The sequence below is a fragment of the Python bivittatus genome, unplaced genomic scaffold (genome assembly GCF_059951505.1).
Source record: "Python bivittatus isolate LINGU-HERP-01145 unplaced genomic scaffold, Pbiv_v1 ctg000700_np1212, whole genome shotgun sequence".
NCBI classification, from domain to species: Eukaryota; Metazoa; Chordata; class Lepidosauria; order Squamata; family Pythonidae; genus Python; species Python bivittatus.
Window position 1 is genome coordinate 51,140,158 of NW_028277098.1, and position 23,482 is coordinate 51,163,639.

Below are 23,482 nucleotides of genomic sequence, written 5' to 3' on the forward strand. Positions count from 1 at the left end.
ACATCTGGTTGACATTTTCTATCCACAGGTGCAAGTTCAGTAGAGTTCTTCTTTTAATGTTTGGTTGTGTGCAACTATGTAAAGTATTTACCCTTTCCAGCTGTTCTTTCTCATATCTGGAATCTGGAATGTTATTTTTATAACAACAACACACTTTTAAGGAAGTGCTTTCATTCACACCTGATTTTTACAATACACAGTTTTTTGATACTGGTTTCTTTCTCTTTCTAATATTTGGAAAAGTTACTTCGAGGCCTTGTTAAGCAGAAGTAATTCTGGCAAATATTCCTCTCCACTGATACTAGAATAGTTTTGTCATAAAATATGCCTCAAATGTAATAATGTTCAGCCAAATTCAAATTAAAAACTATTCAGAGTTCCACACCTTGCTTAAAAATCACATCTCACAACTGCACTACAGAGTTTATGAAAAAATGTAAACAATTTTTACTAGCAAATTTGATTAGACAGAATACAGTCAGCAAATATATCCAAAAATACATACCAGAAACTATCCAGGCAGAAATTAAGTACAATCAAGTCTCACTGAAATCAGCAATTCATAATCATGAACTATGTAACAAATTTCATACACCAATCATCCAGGATTCTACTCCTGTTCTGTTCCGTTGTGTTCCATTCCACCCCACCCCATTCCCCTCCCCTCTCCACTTATGCAGTTTTAATAAATTTTTATGGCTGCTTAATTCATAAACTGTGATTCTGGGCAGCTAACATAGGATTAAAAACAAAAACAAGGTAAAAAAAAATAAAAGAAAATATAATCAAGGGAGACCCAGTCATTCAACCCAATCATTACAGAGTGTAACTCAACACCCTGACCCATACAACATCCCTGACCCAATGCCCAGGGGAAAAGGCAGGTCTTCAAGGCCTTATGGAAGGCCAATAAGGTTGGAGCCATCCAAATCTTGGGAATTATCCAGAGGGCAAGTGCTGTGACAGAGCAGGCATGCTTGCCAGATCTTACCAGATGAGAGTTTTATTAAGGAGTATCGAAGCATCCCTTGTGGAATGTGTAGTCAACTGGAGATAGGCAGTTGTGCAAGTAACTTAGCCCTGTGCCATGAAGGGCTTCATAGGTAGTAACCAGCACCTTGAATTGCACCCAGAAGTTACTGGAAGCCAATTCTGCTTGTGAAACAGTGGTGGTACATGAGTGTACCATGGTACATCCATAACTATCCATACTGCATTCTGGACAATTACACCTTCAAGGGCAGCCCCATGTAGAGTGTGTTATGATAGTCCAACCAGGAGGTGGCCAGGGTGTGAGTGCTATGTGTAACACTTTACAATTCAGGAACTGGTGCAATTAGTGGACAAGATGGATTTATGCAAAGGCCCTCCTGGCCACAACTGCCACCAATTTTCAAATAGGAGCCAAGAGTCCAAGAGGACTTCCAAATCGGGCAGTGTTGCCCCATCCAGAAGTAAAGATGGGAAGTCCCCGGATGCAGAGCCCTAACACACACAACTGCTCAGTCTTCCTGGGTTAAGCTGAAGTCTGTTCTTCTCCATCCAGACCCACATAGTCTCCAGACACTGGGAAGGAACCTTATTGGTATCATTTGATCAGCCAGGAGCAGGGATGTATAGCTGAGTAACATCAGCATACTGATGGTATTTAACCCCATAGCAATGGATAACCTCACCCAGTGCAGATATTAAAGAGAAGCAGAGAGAGGGTAGAGCACTAAAGGACCCCACAAAGTAGGGCTTTAGGGCTTGATAAATTTAATTTATTAAACTTATACCCCATTGCAATCTAACAACTCCCAGTGGCTTGCATAGCATATAACAAAAAATTAAAATATCTACTGTACGAATACAGTGAAGACAAATAACATAATAAACGCCCACACCAGGTGACTGATGGACCCAACTGGGTTTCAGAGGGAGCTTGGGGTTGTTCCGGGAAGACTGCTGCATGGCCCAACCGAAGCCTTGGTGGCCGCATGGAACAAGAGAGCGGCCACAGCTTTGGATTGGATCGCGCCTGAGCTGCCTCTCTGTGCCCATAGCTCCCATAGCTCTTCATGGTATATTAAGAGGGCTAAGAGACACCTAGAGCGCCGTTGGCGGGAGATGGGGAGCGAAGACAATCGAACACGAGCTAGAGCCACAATTAGAGCCTACCTTGCAGCGGTAAGGTGGCAAAACGTAATTATTTCTCCAGCCTTATTGTATCTGTAGATAGCCACCCAGCAGCCCTGTTCCGGGTGACCCGGACCATCCTTGGAAGAAGTAATTCAGGGGTCTACCTTCAGGGCCATTGTGAGGAATATGCTGAGCATCTGGCAGGTAAAGCCACTCGCATCCGCTCTGCGTTGAATTCCAGCCTTGATGCAAGGCCAGTGGGGGGTACGGGGGCTGAGTCTTGCATGGTTATCTGGGAGGAGTTAGAGCCCCCTGAACCTGAGGAAGTGGACAGGGTTCTTGTAGCTGTTAGTTCAGCCACTTCTGTGTTAGATCTCTGCCCCTCCTGGCTGGTCAAGGCTGCCTGGGAGGGGACACATAATTGGGTCTGGGCAGTGATTAATTCCTCTTTGAGGGAGGGAGTGGTCCCACTGGCTCTCAAGGAGGTAGTGGTACACCCTCTCCTCAAGGGGCCATCACTTGACCCAACTAATCTGGATAATTTTCATCCAGTCTTCAACTACCCCTTTTTAGGGAAGGTTGTTGAGAAAGTGGTTGCATGGCAGCTTCAAAGGGCTCTGGATGAAGCAGATTATCTGGACCCCTTTCAGTCAGGATTCAGGCTGGGATATAGGACTGAGACGGCATTGATTGCACTCTTGGATGACCTCTGGCAGGAGCGGAATGGGGGCAGTGCTCCCATCCTTGCTCTTCTTGATCTCTTGGCGGCCTTCGATACCATCTTACCAGCTTCGGGAGTTGGGGGTAGGCGGCACTTTGTGCTGGTTCTCCTCCTTCCTCTGGGGTCGGTTCCAGTCAGTGTTGATAGGAGGGGAGAGGTCCAGTCCACGGCCCCTACTGTGTGGGGTGCCACAAGGCTTGGTTGTCTTGCCCCTCCTTATTTAACATCTACATGAAGCCGCTGGGTGAAGTGATCCGACAGTTCAGGGTGAAGTGATCCGACAGTTCGGGGTGAGGTATCATTAGTATGCTGATGATACCCAGCTTTATATCAGAGTGGTATCGTCAAGAGTCCCTGGGTTGCTGAGTGATGCCGTGGATGTCCTATCTCAGTGCCTGAAGGCTGTAGGGGCCTGGATGGGGTGCAATAGGCTTCAGCTCAACCCAAGCAAGACTGAGTGGCTTTGGGTGTTTGGGCCTTCCAGTACCAAGGTTCTTCCATCTTTGGTTCTGGATGGGGTGGTTCTGCCCCAGACAGGCCTGGTGTGCAATCTGGGGATCCTCTTGGACTCACAGCTCCTGCTGGAAGAGCAGGTGACAGCTGTGGCTAAGAGGGCCTTTGCGCACCTTTGGGTTGTGCATCGGTTGGGCCCATTCCTGGATCGGGAGGCTCTACTCACTATCACTCATCCCCTCGTGACCTCCCATCTGGACTATTGCAATGCACTCTACATGGGGCTGCCCTTGAAGAGCATTCAGAAGCTTCAGCTGGTACAGAATGCAGCTGCCCAAGGTCGGCTACTTGGCACATGTAACACCACTGCTTCGGGATCTGTACTGGTTGCCGGTGTGTTTCCAGGTGCAATTCAAGGTGCTGGTTGTCACCTATAAAGCCCTTCATGGCTTGGGACCGGGTTACCTTAGGGACCGTCTTTTCCCAGTTGTTTCCACCCGTCCAATCCAGTCCAGCAGGTTGGGCATGCTCCGGGTCCCGTCAGCCAAGGAATGTTGGCTGGCAGGGACCAGGAGACATGCCTTTTGTGCTGTGGTGCCTGCCCTCTGGAACATCCTCCCTCCTGAGATTAGGATGGCCTCAACCCTTTTGGCTTTTCGGAAGGCCTGGGGTCCTGAGTGTGTGAAGGGCCCGTTTCGTGGTTGTGTTGACACTGACGGGTTTTTTTAAAGATCTCTTGGCTGTATCTATATTCTATTTATTTTTTGTACTGTTTTTAATGTTGTTTTTATTGTTAGCCTCCCAGAGTCACTGGTTTGAGATGGGCAGCTATATAAATAAATAAATAAAATCCTCCAACTAAAAGAATACAAGTGAAAAATAAAGAAGTAAAAGATGGTGCAGTGCTCAAGGTTAAGGGAATGTCCTCTGAAATAACTCTGTTTTAGATGTTAACAATGGAATCCTATATAAGTGTGCTAAAAAGTCAGCCTCATTGTGGCCAGTGGTACTTAAGCTCAAATAAGTGCACACAGGATTGCAGCTAAAACATGCATCCTAACTACACAATGATACCAAAGAAAAAGAGAAGAAAACTGAGATTTATGGGGTACTACCACGTGGAAGAAATAAGACAAAGAAAATTGGCTACCACAGTTCCTCCCTAAATAAACCCTCAGGAACTGGAGACATTGCCTTCAGTTTATAAAGCTTATCTATGTTATTGTAAGGTTAAAATGAATTCAATTTATTTTTTAAGATGAATAACAACTCTGTGCTCAAAGGCATATAGATGGATAAAATTTATAGCAATTATAAATAATTATAATAATTCTAAATGTATCCACTGGCTCAAGCTGGTTGTAATCTAATCTATCAGAAAGCAGCTTTTTAAAAATAATTATAATTATTTATAATTGGCTTTAACATTTAAAATATATTAACATATTAAATTGTACTGATAAATTAAAGCTTGCCAATACAACAGCATTTGACATCATTTTTTCCATGCATGTCCCCCCACCACATAAACATTTGTAATCAGTCACCTTTAGTAAAAGGCTAGAGGGCCACTGCAGTATTGCTGATGAACTGCAAACCAACCACTTTTATTGGATTGCATCAGTGCTTACTATTTGTGAGTAAAACTGAGATGACATTCAATTCACACATACCTCCCCATCCAGCCATGTGCTCTGTGTCCCTAGCTATTACCTTATTCATTTGTGTAGTGGACTCTGGCTCTGAGTACAGTTACTACATGAACATGTCAGTAAAAACAACTAGAACACTTCATCTTTCTAACCACTGGAAGTTTTCCCTATCATAGCAACACACAATGTCCAGCTAATAAGAAGGTGCTGATTACCATCAGCTTATCTCACCAAAATGCCTTGCGGCATCGTCAATACTAAAGAGATAAATTATTAATTGTTCCAAGTAATTAAATTTATCAAATCCAAATAAATATTACTGGTATTTTATGTAACTGCTTTCAAGGCTCAGCTTCTGAAGGACAGTATTGATCAAGCACAGAAAGACAGATGTTTTCCCTGTTAGCAGCTGATGAGGTCTGGCTTTGCATTAATGTCAGAGAGAAGGCACCTGACAAAGAGCCTCTGCAGAAGAGCAAACAGGCATCACATCTAACCATTTCATAGTGGGACAAGTCAAATATTCAGAATGTGCATTTAATATACACACATATTCAAGTAACCCCCTCCCTTTGTGCCTAACACAGACAAAAATACTTTTGAATAGCCCTAGCCCACACCCTCCTTCTCTGTGATCAGAGAAAGCAAGCACCACAGTGGATTGTACCTCATTAATCAGTGCTAAAAAAGTGCTCAGTTGGCTAGTAAATATTTAAAAGCCAGTGAGGGTGGATATGTGAATCAATGGGAATGAAAGCTCCCTCTCCCCCCATTTCTTTTTAATTGGTCTGACCACCAATTTGTCTACAAGATCCTAGTTAGCAGGTAACAAGTAAAATTACCAGCTGGAAGCCTTTCTTGGTGGAAAGTGTCCAGCTGTGAACTAAACAATTGCACCACAGCATTCCCCAGTGCACTCCATGGTTCTGAGATTGCTAAGAACTTTCTTTCATCCTACTGTTTTTCCCTCATTATCAAAGACTTAACAGGTTAGAGTCCAGACCTCTTGTTTCATCTCATACAAGAGATGCAACAGTGCAACATTGAATCAAAAACCCCAAACATACTACTACTTCTCTTACATTCTCTTCAGAAGGGTGATTGAGACTTGCATGACAATATACATTTACACAGAGGAAATCACATCTTAATAAAACTAAATGGCTTGAACTGATAGTAGTGAGGATCAAAGGAACACCATTTTAAAAGTTTCTCCAGTTCTTAAAAGATTTTAAGTACATTTTGCATTAAAAAAAAAGAGACTAAAATTGGCACACAGAGGTCTGGGAGTTATATAAAAGGTCATTTTTCAAGATGGCCACCATATCCCACTATTACGAAGAAAAATAAAAACAAAGTGCCTAAAGGGAAAATGCAAGTACACAGGAACAGCACCCAGATTTGGTCCTTTAAGAATCAAAGGCAGCAGTTAAATTTTAATTAGAAATTGGCAGCAGCTAAAAGTACTTATGTCCCTTCAAATTTTTCTCAGCCACACATTTCCACCACAAATCAGAAATGTCTGCTGCATTCCTGCATTAAAATATCACTGTCACTCAGGAAGAGAACACAAGTTGACTATCATACACTTCTCCAAAACAGAAGGTCCTGGATAGGTGTACTCTTTCACCTAACCTGAATTCTGCTTTGCCCATAAGAAAGATTTCAGTATCTGTGCTGATCTTACTAGTGGAGCATTCTGCTACAAAGAGTGCTCTGTAGTTCATTACTCTCAAAGAACAGCCAAAATAGGCTGACTGTGTTTTATATTAAATATGCCTGTTAATTTCTATGATCATCATGAACCCAAAGAGTAAAAAGCATGGAGGAGAGGCAGGGAGCCCTGGCATTTTAAAAACATGTTCCTTCTTCTTAAGCAGTAAACCTCATGTTGATTTCTCTACTGCATTAAATGGAAAGACAGAATATGAATAAACTGTTTAGAAAGAGGATTTAATTCAGACAGGTAACAAATCCCCTCCTGACTGCTCCCCAGAGCTTCCATATCTACCCACCTTTGCATCTGTCACACTGTACATTATTTCCACATCTTGCCAGTAAGGAACAGAAATAGGAAGAGGTTGCTATAGGAGACATGTTAATAGAAATGGGGGTCCAACAAGCCTGCATTCTCAATCCAGGTCCAATGACTTAGAGAAACTCTTGAAATGCCACACAGATATTGCTTCAGCCACATACCTCTATGTGATTCTATCCTTTGAATGTTAGCAGTGAAGCAGGAGAACCAATTCACAGTGAAATGACAGCTTTGCTACATCCCTAATGCATGAACTGGGACTCAGACAAGGTTAAATAAATGGCTTAACCACCTTTTCATGTAATTCATTCCCCAACTGTGACTCTCTGGACAATATGTTCCAGTAAAAGAGAAGGTATACAAAGAAAAACTTCTCTGTATTCTGTGGCAGCCTTTCCCAGGTATCCTGGATAAACTGGCCGGACATGACAGAAACTGCAGTCCAAAACTTGTGCAGGGAACCAGTTTGAGAAAGCCTTAGAGCAGTGTTTCTCAACCTTGGCAACTTGGCAAGATGTGTGGACTTCAACTCCCGGAATTCTGCCTTAGAGAATCTCTGTAGAAAAATATATCCTGTCAGATATCACAATTCCTTTTAATATTATAACTTTATATTATATAATAACCATCTCTCTCTCCCTTAGGGAATCTTTATTGGTAACCGAGTTTTCAATCTATAGCTTTATAGTTTTAGAAAAATAATCCAAATATTGAGGTAAATATAACTGAAGGTTCACAACATGTTACTATAAGCACAACTACAGTTTTACTCACCTACCCCATTTCTGCCAGGTTCTCTGCCAGACTTTAAATAGAAAGTGGGTATGTGGAAAGCAGAGCACCAGCCTCCAGTATCATCTTTATATACAAGAATGTCACAAGGGCCCCAAAATGATTCATTAAAAAAAAAAAAAGCCCTGCACTTTGTCCAAAAGTGTGCTTACCTGCCCAGAATGGAGGAAGAATGGAGTGGTAGGGAGTATCTTAGAGGTCAGACAGTAAATGCCCTTTGGTATTAAGTGCATTAGGGGGTCAGGGGGCCTCATGCCTTTCATGGGAACCATTCTGTAACTAGCAAGCCTCACCCCACAGCAGCTCTGTTAGAAAACCAACAATATTCTTTCAAAATTCTAAACAGGACTGCTGGCCCAAAGCTGGCTGAAACTAATTTACCAGAAAGTCATTTTTTAAAACATACCCCCAAATCGGATTACTACTGTTAGCCAAATGATGACAAAATGTTAGTTTCAATTTCAGTTCAGAAGGAGGGCCTCACTAGTAAATGGCCTAAGACCTTCATCAACCTAAATGTAGATTGCCCACTTGGACTAATCAAAATCCTTGCCCGCTCTATATGCTGATTATGAGAGACACAGGCATCAGACAGAAGCCACAATGACATCTAAATTAGGCTGCATATATCATGAGGTAGGTTGTTTGATGATGTTGTGACACGGGCAATGCCACCTGCTACTCTTATTGGATGCCCATGGTGAGAGGGGAAAGCTGTTGGCTTTACCTGAACACCCTGATATATTAGGCTGATCCTTCTTAGCTCATACACTTCCTCTTGCCATTCATGCCCAAAAAAATAAATAAATCACATTTCCTAAGATTGAGCAAAAGGCCAAACTTCAGTTTAGAACTAGCAGATTTAAAATAGGAGATTTAAAAGAAGAGCATTGAGTCCAATATTCATACTCATACCAACCCATGATTTGCTGTGAACTTCATGATTCTATGATTCCAGATCTGAACCAGACCAGAGCCTCTTACCTTCTGCAATAGCAAGAATTTTGGCCACACATGAAAGTTTAAAGTAGCATTCCAAATCATGATCCAAAATTACTCTGATTAATCTAGTTTCAAATATAACCTTCCATGTATTTCCCAACCTTACATTTGAAAACAGACAATAAACAACCAGCAGTAAAGCTTTTGAAAGATAGAACACACCAAAGCTATACCCTTGACAACTCCAATGTGAGGTTTGGGGGGCGGGCTTTGGCTAGCTGGCAATTATTTTATACAGATATTAGTTATTTTCTCAGTCAATTTCACAAAACTCCAAAAAAATGGAGTTCAGCCACTACTCTTCCAATTTAACTAACAAACTGAGGGTGGCTGAACTGGCATTTTAAACCTAGACCTTCAGATGCAAGTTTAGAAGCGCTATCTACTGGATCCTAAAATACTCTCGAATAAGTGAATTTCCAAGAAATGAAATAACCAGGTTTGCTCTATTCCCAAAACATTTGTTTTCCTAAAGGATCTGTTTCTTGCAAACTGATATATGAAATCTACCAAGGAATCTGCATCATGAAGTCAGATTTATCTTTTCAAAAACTGTATACCGCTTGGAGGTATCAGTCTGTATGCAGGAGGCAAAGTTCCCTTATCATGGAGATCATAGTTTTCCACTTCTGTTCCCTTGTTTCCATTCTCTACGAGAGTTCCATTATCAAAAATGATAGGCTGAAGCAGAGAATCAGGTTAAAGCACTACTAACATCAGAGCAAGGATGGATAACCTGTGGCCCCCAGAGCAATACTACTGATTTTTCACAATATAACAGCCTGCAATTGAGGGAGGGGGGAAGTGCAAAAAAGATGATTTAAAGCTCCATAAGATTTAATAGACCCATTTCACCACTTAAAAGGTCCCCAAAAGTGGTAAATATTTCACCCTAGCTGATGTTATGAAGTGAGCTTCAAAGAAAAAAATAATCTTAAAAACTAAAGAATGTCTCTTGACCCCAAAAAAGTTATGCACCCCTACTTAAGAAGAAAGAGACAGGTTGAAAGATAAAACTACACAGTCTATATTCAAGAGTTTAGCTGGAGCCACTGTACTGTTGTAGCTCATGCTCCATTAGACCATTAACAGGAGAGGAACAAGAAATGAAAGTAAGCAGGCAGGTATCCCCATAGCCCCCAAAGACCAGCACATTAACCTACCCTTTGACTCCGCAGCGTGACACCTGCAGACTTGAAATCTGGAAACTTGATGCCAGCTGTTTCAGGGACAGCCTAAAACAGAAGGACAGTTCAAGGTAAGGTATGAAGGTAAGGCAAAAACCTAAGCAGAGTTTCCTGCTAGAGAAACACCTGTCAGAAATAAATCTGAATTCAGATGAACATCCTTCTGAGCACAACTGGAAGGACCTGATGAATAGGAAATGAGGTGAACTATTTGTTTACCATGCTGCTTGTACAGCCATCTACTAGTTTAATTAAAATTGTAACAATATGGCTTTAGTACATTAAGATATCAGCAATCTACTCTAGTACAAATCTAGTATCTATACATAGTACCTGTTTAAAATTATTCAAGGCAAGTGAGCAATGAGGTATAACGATGAAGTCAGATTAGATTCAGTTTATTCACAAAGTGATGCATGGCATCTAGGTAGCTCCAACTATACTTACACTATATTTGCTTGTGAATTACATAGTGGTGTTAGACGTTCATTCCTTACATATTTAATAAACTTTCCTCAAAAATATTAGATTAAAACTGAAAGCGAGAACAGGCATAAAAAACAAACATGAACCTATCCACAGAAATTATTCTGTAAGAAAGGCTCAAGAGATGTGAACTCTTGGAGCTGAATCAAGTATCATACTTAAGTTAAGTACACTAGTGTTTATTCCCACGTAAATGTACCCAGAATTGACTTTTCAACGGGATAAAGCAGGTACATCTCACTGCAGGATTCTCTCACTTGGACTAAAATTAAGTCCTATGGAGCTGGCTAGCTTTCTTGTGACATTATGAATCTAACAGTTCATGGATTGTATCAGTAGCAAGAAAACAGAATTGGAAAGTGTGGGATTCAAGGTGAAATACTTTCTTATTAGAATTAAAATAATCTAACAAGACAAACATGCAGCATGCTTTAAAACTAAGAGAAGTAACATTTTTACAACAGAAAACTACTTTTAGAATTACTATTACAAGGACCTTTCATACAATAGGATTTTTTAAAATTACTTTTCTTGTGTGAGATGCCAGTCAGTTCTCTAACTGCTCAAAACTAGCCAACATCTATCAGATAAGGTAAAGTATATGAATCTATCCTTAAGTTTCTTATATTAAAGGCAGCACTATTCCTACAAACTAAAATCTACCAGGTCTCTCCTTAATGAGGCCTCTAAAAATAGTATCTGGGCTCAAAGGTCTCCAAATATAATTTGTTTAGTGAATTAAATACATAACTTGCTTTAGTCCATTTCAAAATGTGTTGATTTGGGCATCTTATCTTTTTATTTCAGTTGATCATTAGAAGATTCATTGTCAAATCCCAAATCCTCCTTTATGGTATGACAGCTATTATAAAACTTTTTATCTCATTCCCATGATTCTGTCTTTTCATAGTTTCCCAAGCAAATAATAAACCAAAGGTGTGATGTGCACGGTTGTATAAAACAAGAAAAATATGCAGAACATCTGTTATACAGGAAAGCATGATTTTTCCAGCTTCCAGAAAACCAGTATCTACATCTGTGTCATCCTCTGTTAACCATTTAATTTCTATATTATTTACACTAAACATTCATCCTAATCTTTGCTCTCTCCTTATGCTTTATACTGCAGCAAATGTACCCAACTCATCATCCCTCACATTTTTCACAAGAAATAACATCTTTCCCCTCTAGCCACATATTTCCCCATTACAAGCTAAGCATATAATGTATCTGCTATTTAAACACTACAGATTCACAAATGTTTCAATGTCATAAATTCTTATACAATTAAACTATGATTTTAAAAATATATGTGGGTGGAGGTGAATCCCTAGCACAGAAAAAAAAGCTTGACAGAAGAGGCTCTATCACAGATTCTTTTTTCTCCCCTCTCTTGCAAGTGAATTCTACATCTGCTCACAGAAATAGGTGTGTTAATGACCATCTAAAAAGGTATTACAATTTCCTTTGTTCTGGTGAACAAAAATGGTTATTCTCTTATAGAGTTTTGCACTGTTAACATAAAAAAGATAATATACACATCCAACAAAATCCCAGCTTTGTTCATTATAGCACTATATTATTTTTTATTTTGATATTTATCATTTTAACCTCAACCATTGTCATCTAAGTCTAAGACAGGCATGGAATTTTCATTGTTGTATATAATTTCAGGTACTTGCATATCTCAAATATGATTCTTTTTAATCTACAAAATATGGATATATTCAGGTTTGCTTGCAAACCGTCTGGGTTATATCTTTAACGTTACCGTGATTCTGCTCTGGCATAACAGGGCATTCCAACAAACCAAGGTCTAGACATTAATAATGAATGTAAATACACTCATCTTCCCAATCCTCTCTCTTCAGCCTATGCCAGATCCAGGATACTTAAGCCACAGTTTCTCTTTAATGTCTGCATGTGGAAACTATGCCATTTAAATATCTTCTATGGTTCAGAATTACAAAGTAGGATATGATCTATAGGCAGAACATACTTTATTTTGAACTTCAGAGGTGACAGAAAACTGTGATATAAGAAACTGCTTCTACTGCAGAAAGTGCACAAGAGTGCACAATCACATTGTTCATTCACATTTTAACAAACAATGGCTTCTTGGAAAAACCCTATTACATCTGAATGGAATCAGAAAGAAAAATATGGTGCTGTTTCAATGGGCTGATGGATCTTATCCACTTTCTTCACAGCTGGGTGATCCAATTTTTTTTACTTAGAAACTGCTCAACGGTATTAAGGACAGAAAAGCTATCAAATATCACAGACTTGCTTATTAGAAAAAGAAATACAATCCCCACCTCCCCAAACTCTCATAGCTCACCAGAAATGGGGATGATCTGAAACTTCATATATGTTTCTTCAAAAGAAAAACTATTACCAGCTCTTGATCTTTCTTTTACTCCTCCTGAACAGCCTTCTTAGAAGCTGTGTAAATAGATATGCTGTGAACTATGCATGAGATGGTTCATATATTCTCTAAAATCAAGGATCCACTGAAAACAAATCCAACAGTCAAGGGAATGAAACATATAAGAGAATTTCCTGATGACATGTTCAGACATTCTTACCTGTGTCTGGCCAAAACTTATACTACTAAAGTCATCAAATTCAATTTACTCAAACTACAAGCAAAGTAGTTGCTTGTAATACCTGAACCCATATCAGCGGACCAAAATATGTTGGTGCTAATTAATTAATTAATTAAATTTCATACCAGGACAATTTGTAGTCAAAGCCAAAGTAATATACTATTATAAAAATAACAGGAAATATCAAATCACCTGCCATGCATCCTAGATCCTGTAGATTGCACCATACTAAGCACTGTGGAGGCATCTAAACTTCTATTTAAAAGCTTTGATTTTATATGGTTCAAGATAACCTCAGGACAGTGTTAGGCGAATTCTTACTACCTCCCCTCAATAATTTTCCATTTAATCTCTAATGAAAATGAAGGGCAGGTTAACTCCCTCCCCACTGTACAACCTGCCTTTGCCTCACATCAGAGCAATTAAACAAGTTGCTATACCTCACATGCAAGCATGAGCTGTAAAAGCTTCAACCTCAATTGACTCTTTGGTAAATGACTTCCCTTTGTTGAGATGATGCTGATACAGCCCTCAATTCAAATTGTTAGTTAAAATGCAATTTAAAAAAACGCGGTCTCCTGCTACAGTTGGTAATTGACTCCTAATGGACTCTGTCATGGTTGAAACAGCACTTGTGCAACAACATAAGCTGCCTTTAGGAACCCTGAGGTGTTTACTTACATGCAGGCATAATGGCCCCAGGCAATACTGTGGGAAGTAGCCAGGCATGCCTAAAGCAAGTTGAATGGCTACTTAATCCCATATGTACTGGAACAGAATAACCTGTCTAGTGAGGGACTGAAGCTAAGAGAAACTGAAGCCACAGACTTCAAATTTTTGAGACCTCCTAATCTTAGTCTGCACAAGAGATTTACAGATGCAAAGCCAGTCTTGCTCACACAAAATGATGCATTTTCATATGAAATCAGTGCTGAGATCCCTTCTTCATCACTGAAAGGCAGAATCTTTTCCAGAAATGATATGGCATGCTACCATTCCACACTATATTCTATATAAAAAGCAACCACAATCTAGAGATTATGGATCACAATATGATCTACTAGCATTTCACAGAACAAGTGAGATATTAAAGAGTGACAGGTAAAAAAGTGTCAAACAGGCACTCAAGGCCAAAGTTGTTCCCTAAGTTATCCGGTCTTGACTACCATCTGTAGTCTTCAGGAAAACATCATTCTGCAATGGGGGATGGGTGGGTTGATCACAAACTCAATCACCTATTGGTGATTGCTTCAATTATTCTTTAACTCTCTCACTTATGCTGAACCTTAGAAGCTCACTGTCAGACTAAGAGAGAATGTTTTTACTATCAATACATCATCTAACAGCATGTTTTCTACCTGACAGCAAGTTGGATGCTTGAGCAGTTCAGAATTCATAAATTCCAATGTGAATTGTTCTGATCCTCCTGAGCAGATCAGAACAGCATTATCTTCTGAAATTCATACTTTTGTGATATACATTTTAAGGGAATCAATCTTTAAAAGTGCATTATCTATGATCTAGATTTAATAAGCTTAAGGATTTAATTAATTTATATTAATACTAAATGGATATTATATAAATCTTTTTCTTTCCTTTTTTTAAATTAGTTTTTTTCCATTTTTTGTTATGTTTAGTTTATCTGAATTACTATATTATTTTCTCTCTGCATAACCACTATTTATTTATTTATCTGAGTTGGTGCCTTGCCTGTATTAAAAAAACTATTGTTTTAAAAAAAGAAATGCTTGTGTTTAAATATTTTGTGTGTGTGTATTTTAAAAGAAAACACATTCCAACATTAAATAGGTATTTGCATATTAATTTCTAGAAACAGGAAAAGAAGAAACTTAAATGAATGACCAAATGTAATTGTAAATAGACTGCTCTATCCAACTTTAGTATTCACACTTACAGCTTAAAATTGGCATCTTTCACTGACCATGTTTGTCGTGCAGAATGACACAGAGGAGAGCGACTTCCTGACTGTGTATTCACTATGCCCCTTGAGAGGGTTTGTCTTAAGCCCACTTTATCTCCTTTCCAGCCTAGCAATTTCAGTTCCTTTCCTTCTAGCTTAACTGTGGCCATACCACAACTTCCTGTATGACTGCTTCAAGAGATATTAAGGTCTGAAAAGAAACAAACCAAATCATGGAAGCAAAACTTATACAGTCAACCAACCATTCCTGGCAGTCAAACTGTAAGATAGCACCATAAGAAAAACAAGCAAGGGAAGCATAAGATGTTTACAGGTTTCTCAGTCTCTTTTTTCTGCGGCAGCTTTTTCTTAGGCGCCTTGCGCTCTGCACGTCTTTGTTCAGTGGTTGTGTCAGCAGCTGTAATGAGTTTTTGCAAATCTTGTGTCCGCTTCTCCCTCTCTTTCTTCCTAGCTTCAATTTTCCGCAACTCCTGGATTAGATATTCTTCTTCTGCCACCTATAGATGAAAAAGAGGTAATGCAGCAGGATTACATGATGGGTAAAGCAGTATTGGAGAGCCATCTAATGGCAACAATTTTATTTCTAGATTAGGATCCCCTGTCCTATGGTTTTCTAGAAGCCAAGGAATATTTCATTATCTACCTACCTACCTTCCTACCTACCTACCTACCTGGACGTATGTCGCCTCAATCAAAAAGTGACTCTATGGGCAAACCATTTGAAAAAGGTGCTTTGCAATACACAGGAACAAACTGGCAAGCAGAAGCAACATGCATTTCCAAGCATATATAAACAGAGATAGCCAGGAGCAGTTTTCAAAGCTGCCACAGAAACCTGGCAAACAGCTAGTGCATTAATAACTCAAAAACAGGTTCTTCTATGTACTCCAGTGATTGCAAAGTATTTCTTTCAACTGCTCTGCATACCCCTAGAAAATAATGCTGCTGAGATCACATAACAAATTCTTTTCCATACATAGATACAGGTTTACCTATCATGTTATTCTCTTTTGAAGTGAGCAATGTTATGCAAAGCACATAAATGGAACAAGAAATAAGCCAAACAAATTAACAGCCTAAGTTAAGAAAAGAAATGAAATATAGATAAATATAGTATATACAACAACATTCACTGTAACTCTGAATACCCCTGAAAACAGTTTGGTCTAGTGGTTAAGGCACCAGGCTGGAAACCAGGAGACTGTGAGTTCTAGTCCTGCCTCAGGCATGGAAGTTAGCTGGGTGACTTTGGGCCAGTCATTCTCTCTCAGCCCAACTCACCTCACAGGGTTGTTGTTGTGGGGAAAATAGGAGGAGGAAGGAATATTAGGTATGTTTGCTGCCTTGAGGTATTTATAAAAATAATAAAGGCGGGATAAAACAAATCTAAAGAAAACCCCAAACTTGCTTCCACATCCACCACATCCATACACTGCTTCATACACTGCCATTTATACTTTAAATGTCTACACTTTCTCAGTCTCCCTCTTCCTCTCAATCCATTCACTCTTCTTGATTATTTGCTTTATAACTTGCCTAGAATATAGCAAATATAAATGACTGTACAGGTAAAGAATTTTGTTTTTCATTCTCTCTCTCTCTATAGTGTTGTACGTCGCCCAGAGTCACTTTGTGTGAGATGGGCGGCTATATAAATGATACATAAATAAAAATAAAATAAAAAATATATGATGAAACAATTGCATTTAACTTATTTTTTAGGTTTCTCATGATATACCCAACTCATACATCCATATAACAATGTGGGCAGAAACATGTTTATTATATACAATATTTTTGCTTTTTTTCCCATTCATTCATTCATTCATTCATTCATTCATTCATTCATTCATTCTTCACAACAGATTCTATACTATCCAGTATTTTTGTACTAGCATTTGCACATCTTAAAATTTCTGAATCCATTTTTGTCGTCTTCAATAAACATTCTACCAGGATTCACAATTAATCTCCTTACTCTAGAATGTAAAACTATCTTAATCTTTGCTACATTTTCAGATCCATCCTCCTTGATGCATCATACAGGCTATCAAACATTTACTGCAAATCATTCAAGTTCTTAGCCAACAACATGGCATTCTTTACATACAAAAGTACGTACATTGAAACCTCCAAGCATCAAAAGCATTCCTTACAGAGTTTCCATAAATATACTGAACAACCAAGGAGACTTCATACATCTTGTCTTACTCTGCTCAATGTTGAATCATTTGCTAAGGATTCTATTTATTTTCACACATGATTTCCATCATATACTGCCCTTACTGCATTTGTGAACCAACTTTCAACTTCATGGCAGTGCAAAACTTTCCATAATTCAAGCCTTTTAATTTTATCACTTACAATTCTCAGTGACCTGCCTAGGGTAAAACACTTCCCAAATTTTGGTCATTTTGCCTCTTCTACCCTTTCGATCAGAATCCTGCCAACACCTTCTCAAGCATGCTAATCCCCATGTAGCCTTTGTACGCTTGCTTCCTTTCCCTCTGTATAGGTAAACAATAACAGCACTCTTCCAAGCATCAGTCTTCACACATATATTAAACAAGTCACACACCCACTCCATAAGCAAACCATACCTACATTCTAACATTTTTCCAGTTATACCATCTGCACTTGTATTCTCATCATTTTACAATATTTTCAGAGTTATTTATGACTTCTTGTTCATCAATTTCTTTCTTGAATACTAATCTTTATAGGATTTGTTTTAATTTCACTTCTTGGCATATCACTATTATTTGCATACAAATCTCTAGCATACTTTTTCCAACCAGGGGTGTTAGCAAAATTAGACAACAACCGGTTCCAGAGCAGGTAAGGGGCAGGGCAAGCTAAGCAGTGAGAGACTAACATGTTTGTATTTGTTCTTCCTGGCATGGGGCTCTCCAGAAGGTGGAGGTAGTGATGCCCCACTTACACTTAGTCCCTCATTCCACCAAGCATCCTTTTGCATACTTCTCATTAACTTAACTCTACACACTTCTATGAGACTGTAATACAATAATTTTCACTTAGTTCCAAGTAACTTTTACAACCTCTTTCCATTTATCTGCCTTCCATTCATTCTGAGGGAAGACTGACCTTTTCCCCCCCATTATGGTGCTGCAACTGAAGTGGTTTGAAGAGGTTTGAGTGTTGGACGGCTATGAGGACGTGTTGGAAAGTGTAATGGGGGGTTGACACCTCAGTTTGGGGGCTGAGATGTTGGTGGAAGTCGGAGAAGGGCTAGTGCACCAGCCAGCAACCCTGCTGAAAAGAGGCAACATTGGTGGTTCTCAACAGAAGGAATGTTGGAGAGCAACTGCAGAGGCCTTGTTCAGCTTACCTGATACAGAAAAAACACAATGCTGTGATTTGATTATTGGATTCAGCTGGTGCCTGGGAATCTTATTTAGGGAACCTGAGCTCTGAATAATCCCTGGTCCTGAAATTCAGGACTGTCAGCATTCTGGCAGCTTCTCAGTCCATTACATCCAAGTCTGGATTCACCAGCAATGGAAGAAGACTATACCCCTAGGAAGGTACTGTAAATGTTGTAGGAAGTCTGGGTTGGTGGCTACTGACATTAAACAGGCTTTAGTTTGGAATTCTTTCTGATGGACTTTGTTACATGGAATTTTGGTTCTGTCCAGACTGCTCTGGAGGCAGATGTTGATGAAAGGTTCTTCTTTTACAGCCGTTGGGAAGGAGGGGGCAACTTGGGACAGTGTGTCTCCTGGAATACATCTGTGTTGATGTATTCCTTCTCAGGGAGAAGCACAGGGTCTCCTTCAGAAATTTACCCACCAGGGCTCTGGGTTAGGAACCAGCCATTAGCAAGGGAAGAGAGTAGCTGTTGTCATCTGCTATACTCTCTTGGCCTTTAGAGGTGCTATCCCAGAAACAGATGGAAGTGAGACCCTGTTTGTGCAATTGGGCCAGAGGGACCAGCTGAGGCTGCTACTTGGGTACTTTTCCCTCTGCTGTAGAGCGGGCAGGCTGCTTGACTTGATTGCCGGGTTGGCAGTGGAGTTCCCCCAGTTAGCTTCAACCTGCCTTCCCTTGGTGAGGGGTCTGGAGTGGCCATGAGTTCATGGCAGCCATGACAACCATGAATCTGACCCAACTTATTGAGGGCCTGACACACATTAAAGGTCACATACTAGATCTGGTCTTTATTTCAGGAGGAATGCAACATGATCTGAAAGTGGGGAGTGTTGAAGTTCAACCCCTTATAGACAGATCACTTTCTGAGTGCTATGGAATTTGGCATAATGACCTCTCCTCTACAGAGGGGAAGGGCCCATTAGATTGGTCCACCCCAGGTGCCTAATGGATCCCACAAGTTTTCAGAGAACTCTTGGAGGTCTGGTAGGCAGTTCAGCTGAGACTTTGGTTACCCATTGGAATAATAAGACACCTGGGACTTTGGACTGGACTGAAGTGATCTTCTGTGCATACGTCTGCCTCTGTTCCTTGATTTTGAAGAGCAAGTGGTAGATATGGCTAGGAGGGCTTTTGTACAGCTACATCTGGCCCATCATTTGTAATCATTCTCATGGGGAGCCCTTACTCATGGTCACTCGTGCCCTAGTCACTTCCCTGTTGGATTACTGTAATGTGCTGTACATGGGGGTGGCCTTTGAAGAAGATCTGGAAGCTACAGCTGGTACAGAATGTGGCAGCCCAGGAAATTATGAGTGTGCTCCAATATATTTGCATGATCCCTCTGCTTTGGGAGCTCCATTGGTTAACAGAGGGCTTCTGGGTGCTGGTTGTCACCTTTAAGACTCTATATACCTCTGATCCTGGTTACCTGAGAGACTGCATCTTCTGGCATTCATCTACCCAACCAACCAGGTCTCATAGGGTTAACTATCTCCAGGTGCTGTTTCTCTGAGATTCTGACAAGGCCTCAGAGGTGGACTTTTTCCATCACTGCTCTCATCTCTGGAACTCCCTCCTAGTGGTCTCATTCATCCCTCCTGTGCTTCAAGAAACTAGTAAAAAACTTTCATCTTCTAGCTGGCACAAGAGGATGGTACAGTGGGGCAAAAAAGTATTTAGTCAGCCACCAATTGTACAGGTTCTCCCACTTAAAAAGATGAGAGAGGCCTGTAATTTTCATCACAGGTATACCTCAACTATGAGAGACAAATTGAGGAAAAAAATCCAGAAAATCACATTGTCTGATTTTTAAAGAATTTATTTGCAAATCATGGTGGAAAATAAGTATTTGGTCACCTACAAACAAGCAAGATGTCTGGTTCTCACAGACCTGTAACTACTTCTTTAAGAGGCTCCTCTGTCCTCCACTCGTTACCTGTAGTAATGGCACCTGTTTGACCTTGTTATCAGTATAAAAGACACCTGTCCACAACCTCAAACAGTCACACTCCAAACTCCACTATGGCCAAGACCAAAGAGCTGTCGAAGGACACCAGAAACAAAATTGTAGACCTGCACCAGGCTGGGAAGACTGAATCTGCAATAGGCAAGCAGCTTGGTGTGAAGAAATCAACTGTAGGAGCAATAATTAGAAAATGGAAGACATACAAGACCACTGATAATCTCCCTTGATCTGGGACTCCACGCAAGATCTCACCCCGTGGAGTCAAAATGATCACAAGAACAGTGAGCAAAAATCTCAGAACCACACGGGGGGACCTAGTGAATGACCTGCAGAGAGCTGGGACCAAAGTAACAGAGGCTACCATCAGTAACACACTATGCTGCCAGGGACTCAAATCCTGCAGTGCCAGACGTGTCCCCCTGCTTAAGCCAGTACATGTCCGGGCCCATCTGAAGTTTGCTAGAGAGCATTTGGATGATCCAGAAGAGGATTGGGAGAATGTCATATGGTCAGATGAAACCAAAGTAGAACGTTTTGGTCTAAACTCAACTCGCTGTGTTTGGAGGAGAGAGAATGCTGAGTTGCATCCAAAGAACACCATACCTACTGTGAAGCATGGGGGTGGAAACATCATGCTTTGGGGCTGTTTTTCTGCAAAGGGACCAGGACGACTGATCCATGTAAAGGAAAGAATGAATGGGGCCATGTATCGTGAGATTTTGAGTGAACACCTCCTTCCATCAGCAAGGGCATTGAAGATGAAATGTGGCTGGGTCTTTCAGCATGACAATGATCCCAAACACACCGCCCGGGCAACGAAGGAGAGGCTTCATAAGAAGCATTTCAAGGTCCTGGAGTGGCCTAGCCAGTCTCCATATCTCAACCCCATTGAAAACCTTTGGAGGGAGTTGAAAGTCCGTGTTGCCCAGCAACAGCCCCAAAACATCACTGCTCTAGAGGAGATCTGCATGGAGGAATGGGCCAAAATACCAGCAACAGTGTGTGAAAACCTTGTGAAGACTTACAGAAAACGTTTGACCTCTGTCATTGCCAACAAAGGATATATAACAAAGTATTGAGATGAACTTTTGATATTAACCAAATACTTATTTTCCACCATGATTTGCAAATAAATTCTTTAAAAATCAGACAATGTGATTTTCTGGATTTTTTCCCCCATTTTGTCTCTCATAGTTGAAGTATACCTATGATGAAAATTACAGGCCTCTCTCATCTTTTTAAGTGGGAGAACATGCACAATTGGTGGCTGACTAAATACTTTTTTGCCCCACTGTATATAGGTGAACTTGCTGTACCTGTTGACAGAGCCTTAAAGAAGCCATGCCTTTCCCTTGACTTATATAGTAGTCATTCACATTTGCAGTGCACTCATTACCACCCCTTAATATTCCATTAACCCAAATGCTTACTTTTACTGCTCAAGCAGTATTTCCTGCTAATGGTAAGGAATGTATCAATCAGTTTGGGCACCTTCTGGGCAGCATGCCACAAGTGCAACCAAAGCCCAGTTTTAACCCAAGCACACTCACACTATTCTATGCAAACTAGGATATCTAACCTAAAGATGATCTTGCAAGCTAACAGTGTTGACCATATCCCACCACCCAGAAGTTAACATACTTAAGATGCTTTATACTTTGGATTCTTTTCTGTGCAACATTTAAAGACCTAGGAATCCTTTCAAGTTGCAGATCTTGCAGCACTATATGCCATGGTTCTATGACCCATCACCCTACAGTTCCCAAAGTTCCCATGTCTATCTACATTCTTGATGTCAAAATCATATACATATACATTTGATACCAGATCAATGAACTGTTGCCAGAAGCTTCATGCCTAAATCTCTTAACAAAAATCAATCTCCAAAAATACAATAAGGTGGCAATATTTGCATGATAATGCAAACATACATCTCTTAATGGGGAAAAATTATCCAAAATTAAGAAGTAGATTCTCATAATCAGCATACTATTCAGTAACCTATTTCAAGACTTCTCAAACAAATATTGAGTAACAGTTCAACACAGTATGTTCTTTTAATTATGTTATTAGTCATACTGATCAATTCATATGGACATATCCATTTTTTTTCATCCATCCAATCGCATCTGATTCTTGGAGACTACCTGGACAAGCCTCTGCAGTTTTCTTGGCAATGTTTTTCAGAAGTTGTTTGCCACTATCTCCTTCCTAGGGCTGAGAGAAAGTGACTGGCCCAAGGTCACCCAGCTAGCTTTATGCCTAGGCAGGAATAGAACTCACAGTCTCCTGGTTTCTAGCCTGATGCCTTAACCACTACACCAAACTGGCTCTCACATATCCATTACGGGTCTTCAAAAGGTGGCAAGTGCATTATATTATATTACTAATTACTTTCAAGAGGAATCATGTTAACAATTTCAAAGAATAATGGAACCAGCAATCACTGGCCATTGCTACTGCTCTGGCACTAAGTAATTCAAAACCTATCTGCCTTCTAACATTCATTGGCATTACCTGTTCTGGCGTTCGGTTATACAGCCTTTCTAATTGTTCCTTCCGGCGCCTTTCATGGCCAGCATCAAAGACAGGGATTTTCAGGTCTGTGCCTGGAGCTGCACGAATATTGGCTAACTTGGCACAGATATGATAATAACGCTCCTTTAGATCTTCTACTGACCGCTTCTAAGTTAAGAACAAGGGTTAAAAATAGAAAAGATGAAACAAAATGAAGAGATTAGGGATAAAAGAACACATACATAAGAAATTACTATAACTAGTACCAATACATTATCAGAATAAGATTAGCTGGTTGGTATGCATGATGCCATGCTATTATTAATTTAATAGTGAAAAGAAGAGGCAGTAGATATTCTTTCCAATATTCAATTTTATGAGAAAAATGTAATTATACAGAAATCTTTTATCATTTAATATTTGTTGTTCGACATATATATCTTCCATGAAGAAAAACGTCAAAAATCTCTAACATAGACAGACCAAGGTATCAGAAACAAGAGTATGGACCTGTTGGGGTTTCTATATTTGATTAAACAACAATTCTCCAAAATTATCTAATCTGTGCCACTCTTGTTGTTGCATCATCTTATCCCATATTCTCCA

General features: G+C 40.0%; 1 protein-coding gene across 1 annotated transcript in view; it reads right to left on the bottom strand.

Moving 5' to 3' along the window:
* DMAP1 (DNA methyltransferase 1 associated protein 1) overlaps positions 1 to 23,482 on the bottom strand; it is a 52,283-nt gene that overhangs the window by 19,040 nt on the left and 9,761 nt on the right. The window contains exons 7-9 of the mRNA XM_007419961.3: positions 22,877 to 23,044; positions 15,315 to 15,500; positions 9,943 to 10,014 (exon numbers count right to left, since the gene is read on the bottom strand). Of these exons, the coding sequence (XP_007420023.1) occupies positions 9,943 to 10,014; positions 15,315 to 15,500; positions 22,877 to 23,044 (426 nt within the window). The remainder of the gene's footprint in view (positions 1 to 9,942; positions 10,015 to 15,314; positions 15,501 to 22,876; positions 23,045 to 23,482) is intronic.